Genomic DNA, 19,862 nt, shown 5'->3' with positions numbered 1-19,862 from the left:
CCATTTACATTGACCATACACAGAATGCCAGCATCAATATATTACATACTCGTAGTACCCGCTAACTGACATTGCTCGGTGGAAGTGTGCCCCTCCCCTTCAAAAAAGTTAAAGTACAGTTGTTGTTGCTGCCCAACCCCTAACCTCCTCATGTTATGAACGGCTTTCGGAATAGACACCCCCAACTACTTTTCGAAATGTCAAGAACGGGTGGAGAGAGTATTGATTAATCTCCAGCCATAAAAAAAAACTGGGGCACTCGGCGTTGCCTTGGTGTGTAATGGTGACCCAAAATAAAAATAGAGGTATAAATAGGATAAACACATTTTCAATGTTAAAAATTTCTCCACAAAAAACAAAAAAAAAAAGACTATGTTACATTGGCGCTAACCTGAAACCCCTATATTTCAACTTGGCTCCTTTATCCACTGGTCTACAGTGACGAAATCGAAATAAAGTTGTGTTTATTTACTATTTAAACAAAACCAAGAAAGAATGCGGGACGCGCATGCGTGGTTAGTGAAGAAACGATTTTTGGCAACCCTTGTTGAATTCGCTGTGTTTTTAAAAACAGGAAAAAGAAAAACCATGTTAGTGTACATTTATAAATATTGTAACTTTAAAGTGATTAAATGATTTATAGCAATGTGTGATGGCGTTTGTAAGTTTAAATGGAATAAATGATGTATAACAATGTGTGGCAATTAAACTGCCATAGTGAATTAGGGCTGCGGTGTTCATTTTTTGTATGTTTGTGTATAGTTCAGAATAATAGAATGTTATCGTTGCAGCCAATAACAATCGACGGACTGTTATGGGGGAGAAATCAGTATTTTTAAATAGCAAAGTGTACTGTTAGTTGTAAGTGTATGAGTGTGCAATCCAGTTAATTACGGTGTCATGTCAATATAGTAATAATGGTTAAAGAAGTACCCAGTCCTGTTTAGAAGAGTGGGAGGATTTTTCAGTTAGAGGGGAAAATATGAACTACTTTGTCTTTAGGTTTTGGCCATCATGATTAGATTTATAACTAATAAATGTGTCTGTAATGGCTTTCATAAGTTACATAAGATGGTAGTTAAAAGTTTTGACAAAATAAATTCATATGTGGCATCTGTTATTGCAAACCTATCGTAATTTGGTCCAAAGGGAAATTTCTGCAATCAAATTCTTATATAGAAGATGAAAGAGTTCGCTGTGGAATTTCCACAGGTCCCACTAGTTTTGATTATTTCAAGATATCGACTGAAACTCTAAAGAAATCTCATTCCAGAAATGTTTGCTTTAGGGTTAGGAAGTGTGTTTGGTTTGGCGTGTTTTTGATGCATGTAGTTCATAGGTGCAACAGATTATGCAGTATAATTTATGGAGGACAACCTTGGTGTTTGCAAGAATCAGTCTCTGTGTTTATAAACATTAGGACACACTAGACTTTAAAGCCTTGGTAGAGTAACTAGTCTACGAGATCTATGGAACATGTTGTCATGAGGCTACTTCCCTGCAAGCTACAATGGTTTTCATATAAAATGCTTGTCATAAGTAATTAAATTTTTGTCATTTCATTCATTATTTTAAGTCTTACAATATTCATCATCATTCAACTGATAATCTACTGATTGTATTAACACTTTAAGTTGCTTTTGGCCTTGATGTCTCTGCATGCACCACTAGAGAGTATTGGTTTTTTCAACATCACACTCTCTTCACCATGCTGATCCACCTGGTTCTAGTGCACTTTGAGACATTGGACATTTATAACGTTAGGACCCCCCTGCACAAACTCTCCTGGCTTGCTGCTGACTGGCGACTGTCAAACCAATTAACATAAAGTGGCAAACGGAATTGAGAATAATAATGACTATGTGAAAGAATAAATTCTGGAGCACTAAAGGTTACTCGTTTTTAATGGTACTACTCCAGTCTTCGTAGCTCTTCAACTTTTCATGTCAAATAATAGGAGGTTTTACTTTTGGAATGACTTTGATAAAATTCCTTCACATTAAAAAAAAAAACATTCAAATATTAAGCAACAGTGAGCACCTGGAAATAATCAACAAAATAAGTCGCCAACCTAGATGAGAAAAACCCATGATTGTATCAATCCAACTAAGTTTGATTAAAAAGTGCTTAATTTAATAAAATATGTGAAAGATTTGTGTTTGATAGAATTTTCTTAATCCTTGATTATCCTTTATATGCTGTTCCGTTCCGTAAAGACCATGTGCTCCATTGTCTTAAGTGGTTTAAGTCTTACGACAGAAAGTATAAACACTTCTCCAAAATCAAAACGCTGAAGACAGTTTGTCGTTAATCAACAGGTTTATTGAAAATGAAGAAGGTAAAAACTGAAAACAGAAAGAAAGAATAAAACAGAATTAGTGTGAGGCTTGGTGTAGAAGGGGAAGCAGAAAATGCTTAAAAATACGTTGAAATTGAATATTAACAAAATAGAAAGTAAGAAATTAATCAAAATCCGAATGTAGAAACGAAATAAAGGAAAAACTTGCAGCAAAGGTCCGACGTCGAGGAGGGGAAGGTGGAGGCGGTAGAAGCTAAACCCTTGCGGCCGTCAACCCATGGAAAGTGAAAAAGTCAAGTCCCAGTGTTAGCGGTAAAGGGTCACAAGTTGTCCCCTTCAAAGAAAAGGAAAGACGAGGGGCAATAAAAGAAAGACTGTGAGTCACGACATACGCCTTCACTCTATTTCAATAATGTGATTTATGTTTTTTGTTTTCTTTTTATTTTTTAAACTTTCAAGTTTAAATTTTTTTTTTTTTTTTTTTTTTTTGTAACTTCATCAATTGAGATTATTTGTGTGAACACTAGTGAACCAATTTTTTTTTTTTTTTTCTCCTTTTTAATAGTGTACACTTACACATACATTATACCCGTGGGGTTTTCTTCAACCCAACCTAATCCTCCCTAAAGGAGGCCACCATCTCAAGCATGTCCATTTTCCTTTGCAGTTTAGAAAGAGAAAGATTTTATCAGCTTGTCTACCTGTCCTGAACATGTAGCTTTAACTCTAATCCTTAACTTCTAATAAAATTTTCCAATTTTCTACTTAATCTATCCTACATGTGGAAAATTCCTTTGTTACTTGAAATTATTTGTAACTAATATAGCTATATGATGTGCATCAGATTTTGAAAAATATTATGAAGAATTTCTTTTTTGTATTTCCTTTACAGATGGGAGGATTTTCCTTGCCATTTTGGACTCTTGGAGGAATTTTAGTTTTCTTTGGCATTATCTCATTTCAATTTTTGCCTAACCTGGATGGTAAGTTTATATTTTTTTTTTCTTGTTGCATCATGTGAAAATTTATTGATGTTAAATTTTTATATACCTTTTGTTTTTAACCAAGTTATCGGTGTGAGAGGGGATGGACATAGGTGGTTAATAGAAATTAGTAAGAGATGATTCACTTGACGAATTAATTAAAAATTGTGACTCCGTAGGAGAATTAATTTTTCTTTTTTTTTTTTTTTTTTGTCGGCATAACTCCCTCCCAAAACTGAGGAATATTTTAGCATGTATTTTGTGTGATTACAATGAAGAGGGTGAAAAAAAAAAAAAAAAAAGCTTTAAGGAAATATTTCAACAATAAGTTATTTTGACTAGTTATTATACTTGATCTTTATTTCTTTCACGGCGAGAAATGTGACACGAGAGTCACAAAGTGGAATTGACGAGTCTGCGCCCTTGAAGAGGAGCACTGACCAGCAAAAAAAAATGCCTTGGACAACTCAGTCGGCATTCCTCGGTAGGAGCACCTCGGGCGATTAGCAATAGAATAACCTTCTTTCTCAAAGAGAGAAAGCAAAGCCTTGATGGATGGACCTCCTAGAATTTCACAGGACTTAGCGCAATCAACTGGAGAAAAAGTCATTTCAGAAATTACTTGATTTTTGGTACTGAAGTAAAAAAAAAAAAAAAAAAAACAGTTCCAGCGATACACTGGATCTTACATGAATTAAAAATAATTATGTAATTAGAATAAAATATTGTCATAAAAAATATGTATATTAGTGTTGGGACGATTAATCGGAATCAAAAAGATTGGAACTTTTTGCAGGTATCAGAATCCAAAAAATAATTGTGTATATTTTCTGATGTGCCAAATAATTCTCTTAATTGTTTTTATTTGTTTGTTTTTGTTTAGAATTTTCCACAGCTTGTATTAATGGTGAAAAGATAAATATTTATTTCAAACTAAAATTTATAGATCATTGTCACAAGTGTATTTTCATATTTGCAAAAATAAATCTACACATTACATAAGCTCTTTACACTAACCCCCCCCCCGCCCCCTCCAAAAAAACAAAAAACAAACTTTACAGTTAGAAATTTGAAAAGAATCAGAATCGCTAATTGCATTGGAATCGGTAAAAATATTAGAATCATTCCATCTTCTATATATATAAAAGGCAAAAGCGCGTTTTTATATGTCCACGAAAGGCTTCTTTTTTTTTTTTTTTTTTTTTTTTTTTTTTTTTTTGGAGGGGTTTCCCAACCACATTACTATTTTTTTTAGAACTTTTTATATACTCTCTAGATTATAATATCTACGATTTGCAAACGGACGTCGTCTCTACATTTATTTTGATTGACTTTTATAAAATTTCCTCTATTCCGTCCTTTTGCGTGTTCGTCTTTTTCGTATAAAAGCGAAACTAATCAGAGCGAAGTAGGCCGCCTGGCTTTCCAACCAGGGTCTCCAGAAAGGCAATTAGCTTTGAGAAAACCCTTCATATCAAACAATTGCTATTCATTTGGAGAGCTCCCTCTTTTTGGGGGGAGCTGGTTTTCCCCAACATCATGGGGAAACAAAATACGCCAGAAACTGGCCTGCAGCCAACCTTCATTTTTGCGACTGCGTGATTCTTAACTTATTCACTTCAAGTCAACTTTTGATTAACATCGATAAATTTGAACGCTTTTCACTTCCTGTCGCGTCTTAGCGTAGCGGTAAGATCTCAGCTTTTCTTTTGCTTTCTTTTCTGCCTTCACGTCAGCCTGCCTGCCTACAACACTTTTTTCTTCCTCAAACAAACATCCGGGCAACGCTGGAGACCCCTGCTAGTCTATAATAGAAATCTCGCCTGTCTGTTTAAATGTATGTTTGTATGTCTGCCTAAAACTTTTGACAGAGGCGACTGATTTTCACAAGATCAGTATTGTTTTGAAGCTCAACCCTTCGGATGACAAATATCGAAAAATTGGCTGAAAACATTAATTCCTTCACCCTCAACTGGGCATATTTTTCTACAGGGAGGGGTCGCTTTTTTTTTCTTTTCTTTTTTCTTTTCTTTTTTTTCTTTTTTTTTCTTTTTTTTCTTTTTCTTTTTCTTTTTTTTTTTTTTTCTTTCCTTTTTTTTTTCTTTTTTTCCTTTTTTTTCTTTTTTCCTTTTTCTTTTTTCCTTTTTTCTTTTTTCCTTTTTTTTTCCTTTTTTTTCTTTTTTTCTTTTTTTTCCTTTTTTCCTTTTTTTCCTTTTTTTTCTTTTTTTTCTTTTTTTCCTTTTTTTTCTTTTTTTTCTTTTTTTCCTTTTTTTTCTTTTCTTTTTTTCCTTTTTTTTTTTTTTCTTTTTTTTTTAAGTCATCCACTCGTTTAGATTGTCTAGCCTTAATTGAAACCTATGTCACTTCCGGTTTGGCGCAGCAGCAAACACATCACATTTTTTCTTTACATTTTTTTTCTTCCTTCGCAGTACGGGTTTGAACCTGCCTGCCTACTACCACTTTTTTTTTGCTCGAAACACACCTCCAAACACCCGGGCAATGCTGGGCACTAATATATATGCATATTTTATCATACGACACAATCATGTTGACATCTGGTTATCGTTTGATCACCAAAATTAAGCAATGATGAGCTGGGTCAGTATCAGATGGGTGACCATTTGGGAATACTACGTTCAGTGTGTATTGTGCCGGGATGTAAAAATTTTCAGGTTAGTATCTGGGGCATGTTGAAAACAACTGCGAGAGATGCATCTTTGGTCTTCATTAAGACATGCATTTAGAAGGAAAACTGGTGTAAAATCAGAGGTCTACTTTCTGCACTGACTGAGGTTAGCAGTTGTTCTAACAAGTGCTGATGATTCTACACAAAGCTCTCGTCGCTATAAAAAAACTGCATATGGATTTTGGAAAACTTGGTTGTGTGGAGCTCGTACGTGAAATCGAGGGAAGAGTCCATTATATGTATTTTAAGTCTTTGTAGCATTTAATTGCTGCTTAGCCATGTTACCAATTACGTCATGAACACGAATATGTAATCTAATTATTAAACTTAGTTTTTTATTATCAAACTTTCCATTCAACCAAACTTTATTATTAAACTTAGTTTTTTATTATCAAACTTTCCATTCAACCAAACTTTATTATTAAACTTAATTTTTTATTATCAAACTTTCCATTCAACCAAACTTTATTATTAAACTTAATTTTTTATTATCAAACTTTCCATTCAACCAAACTTTATTATTAAACTTAATTTTTTTTTATCAAACTTTCCATTCAACCAAACTTTATTATTAAACTTAGTTTTTTATTATCAAACTTTCCATTCAACCAAACTTTATTATTAAACTTAGTTTTTTATTATCAAACTTTCCATTCAACCAAACTTTATTATTAAACTTAGTTTTTTATTATCAAGCTTTCCATTCAACCAAACTTTATTATTAAACTTAATTTTTTATTATCAAACTTTCCATTCAACCAAACTTTATTATTAAACTTAATTTTTTATTATCAAACTTTCCATTCAACCAAACTTTATTATTAAACTTAATTTTTTTTTATCAAACTTTCCATTCAACCAAACTTTATTATTAAACTTAGTTTTTTATTATCAAACTTTCCATTCAACCAAACTTTATTATTAAACTTAGTTTTTTATTATCAAACTTTCCATTCAACCAAACTTTATTATTAAACTTAGTTTTTTATTATCAAACTTTCCATTCAACCAAACTTTATTATTAAACTTAGTTTTTTATTATCAAACTTTCCATTCAACCAAACTTTATTATTAAACTTAATTTTTTATTATCAAACTTTCCATTCAACCAAACTTTATTATTAAACTTAATTTTTTATTATCAAACTTTCCATTCAACCAAACTTTATTATTAAACTTAATTTTTTTTTATCAAACTTTCCATTCAACCAAACTTTATGTAATGATCTTGAGGAAATGTATTTTTATTCTTGGAAGATTTTAATAGATTTTGAGAAGTTTTAATTTCTGAAATGGCATCGTTCTAATCTAAAGTCAGGAGATCCCATTGATTCTGTTTACTTGTCTCCCCCCTCTCCCATATGAGAACAGGGTTAGACACAAGTTCGTTTTTTATTGTGGGGGAAAATAATCCAGTTCCCCAACAAGAGGAAAAATAAAAATTGCGTTAGTCTAGAAGGATTTCCTTTTCACTGACAGAATAAAACAGATGAAGTGTTAACATCAGAACAGATACTACACTTTATATATATTTGCTTATAAACTTTTATTTTTATACCAGAATTCTAAAAACTTTATAAATTTGAAAAACAGCATAGCAAAAATATATATATGGAAACCATTTTTTTTTTTTTTTTTCTTTGTTTGGTTCCTTGACAAAGGGTCCTGGATATGACCTTAAACTATATCCAGTGGTGAGGCCTCAGCTTGCGGGCTTTGGGGAGTGTGGAGCCACTCTTTAATTGCCATTGCTCCCAGGTCCACTCTGACCCGGAGTGGTAGTACCTGTTAGGGTCCTAACTATGGGTTAAATAGAAACTGACTTGAAAACAACAAATATTATTCTATTAAAAAATTTTTCTTCAAGATAACATTAAAAGGGTTGATATGCCTTAAAACAACCAACCAATCCTTGACAAAGGAGGGATTGGACCTAGTAACTACAGTTTGTTTGTTTGTCTGTTCTTTTGTTCGCACTTTTCTCAATCACCGCGCCTTGAATTTTTTGGAAATTTCACACAAACATTAGTCATGGTGAAAGTAAATTTTTGCATTAATGGATTTTCTGGGATAACTCTGATTGCCTCCCTAGGGACTATTATAGGCGTAAATTTACCCCCAAATCTTTTGTCTGTTCATTAGTTCACACTTTTCTCAATAACCACTCTTGAGCTGGAAGGCATGTTTAGTTTCAGAAGAGTTTCCGATGGGTAGTTATTCTATACAAGACCTGGAGATAACGAGTTCTCAGAGACAGCTATTCTGTTCAGGTTCCGGACTTTATAATTTTGAAGCCAAAGAACAAAAGATTGTTCTCATGTTGACACGAAGAAAACATATGCAAGGTTGCTAAAAAGGTTTAATTTTTATGGAGCAATTCTGGTTTCTGATTGGTTGATAACAGAACGTGAATTAATTTGATTTGTCAGTTCCTAGCAGCAGTGTTTATAAATAAAATCTCCCAACTGTGAGGAACCATACACCATAAGTCAAAAATATTGCAACACTCTCCCCCCTCCATTTTTTATATAATGGGGAAGTCCTTTTGGTTCATTTTTAATTCTGTTAAAAAATATATATTTTTATATTTAATTATCTATATATATAAAAGCGAAAATGTATGTATGTGTGTTTATGTGTCCGCTAAAAACTTTCGACAGACACGACGAAAATTCACAAACTCGGTATCATATTGAAGCCCCATCCTTCGCTCGAAAAATATCGAAAAATTGGCCAAAAATGTTCATTTTTTTCACCCCGAAATCGACAATTTTCGACAGGGGTGGGGTCAACAAAAACGGTCCTCGTGACAACCGGTTCTATGCATGCGTCAGATGACGTCATGACCTGATTTACTTTAAATAGTTGAAAAACTGACTAAATTTCATGTATGTCGCGTTAGATCAGTTGGTTAGCGCGTTGGTCCATTGTTCATTATCTAAACGTTTTGGGTTCGAATAGTGGTGGGAGATGTCTTTTTTTTTTTTTTTTTTTTTCAAAGGTTCGGGGGTTCAAGCCTACCTTTCTACTAAAACTATTTTTTTCTTTTACACCTCCAAACAACCGGCCAACGTTTTTTTTTTTTTTTTTTTTTTTAAACAGGGTTGTTTTAATCTACCCCCTCACCACCACCAACACATACCTCCAAACACCCGGGCAATAAAAAACAAGTCATTTGGATCTTAAAATTTGAGCATGAAAAAGAAGCCATTTTTAATTTTGTTCAAATGTCAAAAAATGTGTGTAGAAAAGAGAAATAAAAGAAATGTATTTCTATTTTTACCTTAAAAAGGATAGGCATGTGAAAAAGGAAGCCATTTCTTAATTTTGATTATGCAGTCTTGTTCAAAAAACGTATTAAGGCACATATGTATATGTGTGTATTGTAAGTTTTTAACCCTTAAAACTATACAAAAAATTTTTTTTATTTTTTATCATTCGTTAGAAAACTATTTAGTCAGTAAGTCATTCAATCACTGCATCAACTTGCTCTCTCGAATTCACTATAGTACCAGTAATAATTTATTTAAGAGATCATCAGTTGTTTACCATGAAACACTGTTTTAAATATATATATATATATATATATATATATATATATATATATAAATATACATGTAACATGTATCCGTAAAAAAAAAAAAAGAATTTATGCATTTATTTATTTTTTTTTTTTTTTGCGTCAAAGCAAAAAGAAAATTTTCGGTAAATTAGACACTATTAGGCATAAAGTAAAAAAACAAGTCAATTGTAATTTATGCGCACCTTAAAATAAGCATGCAAAATGTATTTGTAAAAAAAAGATAAATAAATAAGCATGCAAAATGTATTTGTAAAAAAATAAAATAAGCATGCAAAATGTATTTGTAAAAAGAAAAAAATAATAAGCATGCAAAATGTATTTGTAAAAAAAAATAAATAAATAAGCATGCAAAATGTATTTGTAAAAAAAAAAAATAAAATAAGCATGCAAAATGTATTTGTAAAAAAAATAAATAAATAAGCATGCAAAATGTATTTGTAAAAAAAATAAAATAAGCATGCAAAATGTATTTGTAAAAAAAAATAAATAAGCATGCAAAATGTATTTGTAAAAATAAATAAATAAGCATGCAAAATGTATTTGTAAAAAAAAAAATAAGCATGCAAAATGTATTTGTAAAAAGAAAAAATAAATAAGCATGCAAAATGTATTTGTAAAAAAAAAAAATAAGCATGCAAAATGTATTTGTAAAAAAATAAATAAATAAGCATGCAAAATGTATTTGTAAAAAAAAAATAAGCATGCAAAATGTATTTGTAAAAATAAATAAGCATGCAAAATGTATTTGTAAAAAAAAAAAATAAATAAGCATGCAAAATGTATTTGTAAAAAAAAAAATAAATAAGCATGCAAAATGTATTTGTAAAAAAAAATAAAATAAGCATGCAAAATGTATTTGTAAAAAAAAATAAATAAGCATGCAAAATGTATTTGTAAAAATGAATAAATAAGCATGCAAAATGTATTTGTAAAAAAAAAATAAGCATGCAAAATGTATTTGTAAAAATAAATAAATAAGCATGCAAAATGTATTTGTAAAAAAAAGTAAGCATGCAAAATGTATTTGTAAAAAAAATAAATAAATAAATAAGCATGCAAAATGTATTTGTAAAAAAAAAAAAATAAGCATGCAAAATGTATTTGTAAAAAAAAATAAGCATGCAAAATGTATTTGTAAAAATAAATAAGCATGCAAAATGTATTTGTAAAAAAAAAAAAATAAGCATGCAAAATGTATTTGTAAAAAAAAAATAAGCATGCAAAATGTATTTGTAAAAAAAAAAATAAATAAGCATGAAAAATGTATTTGTTAAAGAAAAAATAAATAAGCATGCAAAATGTATTTGTAAAAAAAAATAAATAAATAAGCATGCAAAATGTATTTGTAAAAAAAATAAATAAGCATGCAAAATGTATTTGTAAAAAAAAAAAATAAGCATGCAAAATGTATTTGTAAAAAAAAAAAATAAGCATGCAAAATGTATTTGTAAAAAAAAAAAATAAGCATGCAAAATGTATTTGTAAAAAAAAAATAAGCATGCAAAATGTATTTGTAAAAAAAAAAAAATAAGCATGCAAAATGTATTTGTAAAAAAAAAAATAAATAAGCATGCAAAATGTATTTGTAAAAATAAATAAGCATGCAAAATGTATTTGTAAAAAAAAATAAATAAATAAGCATGCAAAATGTATTTGTAAAAAAAAATAAATAAATAAGCATGCAAAATGTATTTGTAAAAAAAAATAAATAAGCATGCAAAATGTATTTGTAAAAAAAAAAATGAGCATGCAAAATGTATTTGTAAAAAAAAAAATAAGCATGCAAAATGTATTTGTAAAAAAAAAAATAAATAAATAAGCATGCAAAATGTATTTGTAAAAAAAAAAAAAATAAGCATGCAAAATGTATTTGTAAAAAAAAAAAAATAAGCATGCAAAATGTATTTGTAAAAAAAAAAAATAAGCATGCAAAATGTATTTGTAAAAAAAAAAAATAAGCATGCAAAATGTATTTGTAAAAAAAAAAAATAAGCATGCAAAATGTATTTGTAAAAAAAAAATAAGCATGCAAAATGTATTTGTAAAAAAAAAAAAATAAGCATGCAAAATGTATTTGTAAAAAAAAAAAAATAAATAAGCATGCAAAATGTATTTGTAAAAATAAATAAGCATGCAAAATGTATTTGTAAAAAAAAATAAATAAATAAGCATGCAAAATGTATTTGTAAAAAAAAATAAATAAATAAGCATGCAAAATGTATTTGTAAAAAAAAATAAATAAGCATGCAAAATGTATTTGTAAAAAAAAAAATGAGCATGCAAAATGTATTTGTAAAAAAAAAAATAAGCATGCAAAATGTATTTGTAAAAAAAAAAATAAATAAATAAGCATGCAAAATGTATTTGTAAAAAAAAAAAAAATAAGCATGCAAAATGTATTTGTAAAAAAAAAAAAATAAGCATGCAAAATGTATTTGTAAAAAAAAAAAATAAGCATGAAAAATGTATTTGTAAAAGAAAAAAAAATACAAAGAAAATGTTTTCAAAAAGTAACTTTTTTTTTTTTTTTTTTTTTTTTTCAGTAAAAATATTAGCTATGCATTAGTATGTTAAAGTGTTAATACAAACAAAATGGATGCAGTTTAACATCTTGCCCAGGATAAGTTTATATATATATATATATATATATATAGAGAGAGAGAGAGAGAGCCTGTGAAAAGTTATTTGGAGGCAAAAACGCTTTAACAGCAATATTTTGGTCTGATATGTAATTTACAATGAATTTCTTTTTCACTTCATTTCTGAGGAAGTGATATTTAATATCTATATGCTTAGATCTTTGGTGAATTACTGTGTTCTGTGCTAAGACTATGCTGGCTTGATTATCACAATTACTACAGAGGTTTCAGTTAATTCTGGTTCTTAAACAGTCTTTAGGATATTTTTGAGGTAAAGTGCTTGTGCAGTATGTGTGAGCACAATAAATTTTGCCTCACACATAGATACAATCTGTTGCTTTTTAGGTTTCCATGAAATAATTATCCCATTTTCTGATAGTCTGAAACAATATCCAGATATACTTTTTCGATCTTCATCGTTTCCTCAATCTGAATCCGAAAATCCTTCTAATTTTAGGGGATTTTTTGATTTTTTAAATACTAACTTGTGTTCTTTAGTTCCTTTTAAATAATGAAGGACTTGTTTAGCTCTGTTTAAATCCTCCTTTTATAAATAGAATCTCCCAACTGTGAGGACCCATACCCCCATCATGACTTCAAAATATTGCAACAACCACTCCCTGAATTTTTTAAAAAATTTTGTACATGGTGAAAGTAAATTTTTCACTTGTGGAGGGGGACCGTGCATGCTCGGCTTTTTTTTTTTTTTTACACAAATAAATCTTTATCCATCATCATACTCATTTAAATGTCCCTTTTAGATGCTCTCATCCATTGAACAGCTTTAAGAAATTGACTTAGAGACTAGCCTCTCTCTGGCCAGGTTTTTATTCGGTCTTTTTTTCTCTCAAATCCATCCTTACCACTCTCTTCTATGTTTTCTTTTGGACTAAATCTGTTACCTCAACTGTTCTACATCTTCCAGTCCAAGAACTATTATCCATTCTGTCAATGTGGCCATACCATCAAAGTCTCCTGTTCTGTCCGCATTTCCCTATACTGTCCAGATTTAATGCCTCTGAGGTCATTAGATCTGACTGTTTTTTAGACTTGTATTATCCATTATATCCATAAAAATTGCCTCAGTCTAGAATGATTACTGACTGAGGACAGAAAAGATACTATGCTTTTATCTTTTCCGTGGATGTATTGAAGTCATTTTAGGTTTGAATTTTTATTTGCTTGCTCATTTTTTTAAACTTAGGGTAGACAACTACTATCATAGTCTACAGTTTAAAGATGAGTTATCCTGCTTGCTGATTTAAATTTTTTTGATAATAATTGAAAACTGTTTTCATAGTATTAGTTGCACAAGTAGGACTAGATATTTTTTTAAATTCTAGCAAAGTGTGTTAATATAGTATAATAAAAAGAAAAGGAAATGAAAATTGGCTATTCAGAATCAAATTTTGATGTCAGTTTAATTGCTACTTAGATCTAACTTTTAAAATCTTAAGATAACTTTATACAAGGGTAGTTCAAAAGTAAAAGCCTCCTATTTTTTTTTTTAACTTAAAAAGTTGAAGAGTTACAAAGATGGGAGCCGTACATTAAAACTAGCAACCGTTTGTGTCCAGAATTTATATTTCTACATAGTCACCACCATTCTCAATGAACTTTTACCAGGAATTCAATGACGGATCTCTGCTTCTGATGCATATCCATGACAGGAGTTACTTGCTTAGAGTCTAGCATCGTCAAGATCTGCTAACAGAGAGAGTAAACTTTTAGGTCATGAATGCATAAGTTCAATCATCATAAAAATGAAATTTGCGATCTCCTCTGATTCATTCAGGCGGAATAAAATAAATAAAAGGCATTACTTTCGGAACGTCCCCTTGTATGATAGATATGCATTTTTGGGCATCTTTTTTTCAACTATCTTAAGTCCACCCTAAAATATTGCACAAAATATGTGCACTAGTATTGATATAATCTAATACATGTCTGTCTCCACATTTTCAAACTCTATCTTTTCCAAAATTAAAAGTCGCAGAGCAGCACTAGGAGCCTCAAATGATTATATTTTTTATGCACTTTTCTTTTATGGGTCTTTAGCCGGTTAAAATATTTTTTTAGGGGTCAAAATTGAAATAAATTGTTATACGTTACATATACGAAATCTGAACAAATTAAAAATAGCATATTTAAGCATATTTAATGAACAGGCAACGCCGAGCGCCTCCCTGCTAGTAAATATATAAATATACTGATGAAATTCTATTGAATATTTAATCTGATTCTTCCAAATATCACATATACATAAAAAAAAAAAAAAAAAAAAGAGAGTGCGTCTATTGTGTAAAGTTGATTTAATTTTAAATAGTACGTTTAAACATTCCTATCCGTGAGAGAAATGGATACGACTTTTGCATTTTTTCACTTTGGTATATACATATACTAGCAGATTGCCTGACGTCGCCTGGTCATGAAATATGCTTAAATATGATATTTTAATTAATGCAGATTTTATATTTACTAGCAGGATCTGTGGAAATTCCACAGGGGACTCATTCATATGTAATATATTGATGTTGGCATTCTGTAGATGTTCAGTGTAAATGGAGACGCTCTGATATTATAGTAGCTTCTTTTGTTAAAACTTCAAAAGTATTTATCTTTTTTTTTTTTTTTTTTTACAAAGGCATCACCACATTATCAAGGCCCAGAGGCCACTCAAGGATAAGGGTTAAAGAGTGTACAGTAGAAATTGGTCAATATAGTAATCATTAGTAATGAAAATTTGGTAAATTTAATAACTTATATGGAACGGCTCATCAAGAACTTATTTACTTTAGACTTGAACAAAACCATATTGTAGTCAGCCGGAAAGCAGGAAAAGGGAAGACAATTCCACAGGCGTGCAGTTCTAAGAAAGAAGCTTTGTTCATGGAATCTACGTTTAGGTTTAGGCACAGATAAAGAGTGGGGGAAATTATTGATAGTGTTTACAGCTAGACGAGTGTTTCTTGTGAAAGTTTGGCGAGGGGGGACCATAGATTGAAGCTCAGTTGAACACTTTCCATGAAAATAACGATACATCAGAGACAAACTCGCAACATCTCTTCTGTGAGATAGAGGTTGCAAGGAGGAGAAAAGGACATCTCCTACGAGGCTACGAAGTCTATTTTGAACTCTATCAAGGCAGGACAAGTCCTTTCTAGCAGCTCCTGCCCAGATGTGGCAACAGTATTCCATCCTTGGACGTACCTGGCTCTTATATAGGTAGAGAATAGCATCAGCAGTGAGATATCTACTGGATCGATAGAAAGATCCCACCATTTTTCCAGCGGCCTTGGCAACAGATTTGATATACGTGTTCCATTTAAGATCAGGAGTAATGGTCAAGCCCAGAAGCTTGTCAAAACTTGAGGCCTCCTGAAGACGAGAGCCATTCATTTCAATTGAAGACAAATGTGAATTAGAATGTTGATATTTTAATTCTTGCAGATTTCGTATATCTATATATAAAAGCGAAAATGTATGTATGTATGTATGCTTTTCCTCGATGTCCACAAAAGGCTTCTTTCAGGGAAGCGCTCGCTCGCTTCACAACTTCTTAAAACTTTTTATATCATCTATAAATTGTAATATCTCACAGTTAACCACGGAGCTCGCCTGTCTATTTAATTTTATTGACTTTCAAACGTTAATTATTTCACATTTCCCCGCATCGGCACGCGTTACATTCGGTTTTCGGTATAAAAAAAGCGAAACTCGACTCTAATTACTGGCCTAATTACAGTGGTCTCTAGAGAGCTAAGTAATGTTTGGTCAATGTCGACTTCGTCATATCAGACGGTAGCTTTCATTTCGAGACAAGGGAGCGGGTTTTTAAAAACAAACAAACCGATTTATTCACCTCATTAAAAACTGTCCCGCACAAAATTCTAACTGCTGAATACCTATCGTCGTCACGTCAATCAAAAACACGCACCTGTTTTTTTTTTTTTTTTTTTTTTTTTTTTTCACACTTTACTATTTTTTAACTGCGCGTCCTCAAGGCTTCGTATTTTTTTTTTTTTTTTCACGGGCACCGTTTTTTTTTTTTTCACGGGCACCGTTTTTTTTTTTTTTTCACATTTTCGGGGTTTTTTCACACACACCTACAAACACCCGGGCAACGCCGGGTACCCCTCACTAGTGTTATTATAAAGTTGATGTTCTATCGATTTTTATGTTATAAAGTTGTGATTTCAAAAATAAAAAATATATCTATATGACTTGGGTGCATTAGCTTGAATTGAGACTGAAATAAAAACTTAAAATAAAAAAAAAAATATATATATATACTGGCGGGGATTACCCGGCGTGGCCCGGGTGTTTGTAGGTGTGTTTGTGGGGGGGGGTCAAAACAACCCTGTTTTAAAAAAAAAAAAAATATGTTGGCCGGGTGTTTGGAGGTGTAAAAGAAAAGAAGTTTTAGTAGAAAAATAGGCTTGAACCCCGAACCTTTGACGTGGAGGTGGAAACGAAATGGAAAAAAACCCTGGGACCTAACCATCTCGGCCACGAGAGAAGAGGAATGAAAAGCATCTTAATTTAACGTTTATAAGATGAAATTGACAGGTGCGAGAAACCTAAGTTGTGTGATGTTTGACCTTGAAACATGACATGGCTGCAAGCCAGTTTTTGCTTGTTTTATACTGAAAAGCGAAAGAAACACACGCCGAACGAAATATCTGGAGAAAATAGCGCGTGAAAGTCGGGCAAATTAAATACACACGCGACCCCTGTTCTTAAGTCGTAGATATTATCATTTAGACGTGATATAAAAAGTTTTAAGAAGAAGCGAGCTGAGCGAGAAAGCCGACGAAAAAAGCCTTTTGTAGACATACACAAAAAGCGAACGTACATACATACATTTTCGCTTTTATATATATACATAACTTGAGTTCCTTCAGCCATAATCAAAACTTATGAAGAATTCTTGATAAAATTATTTACAAATAAAAATAAATTACTGGAGTGCCATTAGTTATAATCGAAACCAAAACTTATGAAAAATTCTTGGTAAAATTTATTACAAGAAATGGAAGTACATAATAATTAAACGACCCGGATGTAAGCGTGACACAGAAAATAACACATGCTATCGTATTAATATATAGATTATTATTGCTGCAAAGACCATAAATTGTAGTTTTGAAAAAAATTTCATTGGATTATTATCGGATTTCAGCCAATTCTTTATGGATTTATTGTATTGTATCCGATATATAGTAGTGGCTCTCTGGTGTGGTCCGATCATAAAATATGCTTAAATATGATATTTTTATTCCTGCACATTTCATATTCATTATCATAGAACCAATTTTCTAGCGATTATTATATTGTACCCAATATATAGTGGTAATTTCAAAAGTTTTAAAAATAAATGTCTTGATTGCCATCAGCTAGAATCGAAACCAAAACATTTAGTGCTCCAACCTTATTTGTTACCGTCTAAAGTAACAACAGATGGATATCTAAATTCTAAAGATTGACATTAACGTATGAATGTATATTTGTGCATGCGTAGAGAAACACTTTAATTCAACTTATGCCAAGTTCTAATTTTTTTTAATTTTGACCCTTTAACAGCTACTTTTATTGGCTAGAAACGAAATCAAATTTTATTCCACAAGTTCAAATCCCTTATAGATTAAGTTTCAAATCTGTAGATCAAAAATTGACAGTAATTTCATAGATACTTCCTCGCACAAACAAACAGATGGACACGGTTACTGTTTATATATATATATTGTTGCAATATTTTGGACATATTAATGGGGTATGATCCCACACAGTCGGACGATTCTATTTATAAACGATGCTGCTAAGAACTGACGAATCAAATTAATTCACGTTCTGCTACAAACCAATCAGAAACCAGAATTGCTTCATGAATATTAAACCTTTTCTGGAGCAATTTCACATGTTCTTTCCCGGGTTTCGACACGGTAAGAATATTTTGCTCTGTGGAACTGTCTACTACAAACAAGTCACCTCCCAGGACTTGTGTGTAACAGCGAACCATCTGAAACTATTCTGAAACTCAAAATGGCTTACACTTCTAGATTATATATATATATATATATATATATTTCTTTATTCACTTAGATTTCCTTTTTATATATCCCAATTCTTATTTAAGGCACAGATAAAGAGTGGAAGGAATTATTGATGGTGTTTTCAGCTAGACGAGTGTTTCTTGTGAAAGTTTGACGAGGGGGGACCATAGATTGAAGCTCAGTCACACATTTTCCATGAAAATAACGATAAAGCAGAGACAAACTCGCAACATCTCTTCTGTGAGAAAGAGGTTGCGGGGAAGAGAAAAGGACATCTCCTACGAGGCTACGAAGTCTATTTTGAACTCTATCAAGGCAGGACAAGTCCTTTCTAGCAGCTCCTGCCCAGATGTGGCAACAGTACTCCATCCTTAGACATACCTGGCTTTTAGATGGATAGAGAATTGCATCAACAGTGAGATATCTACTTGGGATTGTCCATTCTTATGAGTGTTATAGTTTGTTTCGATAACAATTGATTTTGTACTGTTGTCGAACCTCATATGTCTCCCATGATAGTACTGTTTTGCTGTTTACAGCTCATCCGTGTGGTTGGACAAGCAAGTGCTCCAAACTGGAATGGAAACTAGACGTTGCTATTGAATCTAAGTGAAATCTAGATGGCAACAGTATAAACATCTTTTCATTAGTTTTTATCTCATGAGCAATGCCTTAGGTGTAATGGCTCCCCCAGCTTAAGCCTTATGAGAACACTACCAATGAAGACAGTACCGTTTTATATATATATACTAGCAAAAGTACTCGTCATTGACTGGGTTCAAAAACAGCCTACAGAAAATGGACTCTGATTTATGAAAGTATGATAGGTTACGAAAAGGAAGGGTTGTAAAGAGATAGCTTCGAATTTGGGGGTATCGAAACCAAAGCAAAATATGATGAAAGTAAAAATAAAATAGATAAACCCCATAATTTATTATACCATACCTGTTCACACTGAAACACTTATCACAATATTCTGTGGATCTATATTAAAAAACCTTGTTAAACTTTGTGACATATTTCCATTCTATGGAGGTCATGCACAAACGAACAACCCATAATTTTATTGTACCATATTTCTTCAAACAGAAACATAATTATCAAAGTATACTTACGCAGATAGTATTAAATTTTGTGCCTATTTCCATTCTATGGAGGCCAGGCGCGAACGCAGACCCCACAATTTTATTATACCATCTCTATTTAAGTTAAAACATACTTATCAAAGTATTATGTACATCTATATCAAAAACACTTGTAAACGTTTTTTTTTTTTTTAATTTTAAAATTTATTTCCATACTTTGTGGACCAGGCACGTATGCAGACCCCACAATTTTAATGAATCATCATTATGCCAGATAAAACATATCCATTCCTGTGTCTCAATACATCTTCTATCATTATGTGATCAGTTTTCTATAATAGCCAACCATATAGGAGCCTATTCGTGACCAGACACACACACACACAGACGTTCAGCTTTATATTATATATATATACACACGAGTAGTTTCCAAGGTATGAAGAAATGTTAGTTCTAAAAAAGTGGGGGATAACTTTTCTATCATAATTTAACGTAAAATGATCACCCACTTTGTGGCCACGATTTTTGGGGGCG

At 31.3% G+C, this 19,862-nt stretch overlaps 1 protein-coding gene across 2 annotated transcripts in view; it reads left to right on the top strand.

Annotated features, from left to right (window-relative positions):
• The window catches only part of LOC145279987 (MFS-type transporter SLC18B1-like), a 140,806-nt gene that overhangs the window by 78,241 nt on the left and 42,703 nt on the right, over positions 1-19,862 (top strand). For both annotated transcript variants that reach the window (XM_080131584.1, XM_080131585.1), the window contains exon 7: positions 3,192-3,282. In XM_080131584.1, the coding sequence (XP_079987710.1) occupies positions 3,192-3,282 (91 nt within the window). The remainder of the gene's footprint in view (positions 1-3,191; positions 3,283-19,862) is intronic.

Source organism: Euprymna scolopes, chromosome 7 (genome assembly GCF_053919585.1).
Source record: "Euprymna scolopes isolate OS-2025 chromosome 7, ASM5391958v1, whole genome shotgun sequence".
Lineage (NCBI taxonomy): Eukaryota > Metazoa > Mollusca > Cephalopoda > Sepiida > Sepiolidae > Euprymna > Euprymna scolopes.
The sequence above is the reverse complement of the archived record's forward strand: the minus strand, read 5'-3'. Positions and strand labels throughout refer to the sequence as shown.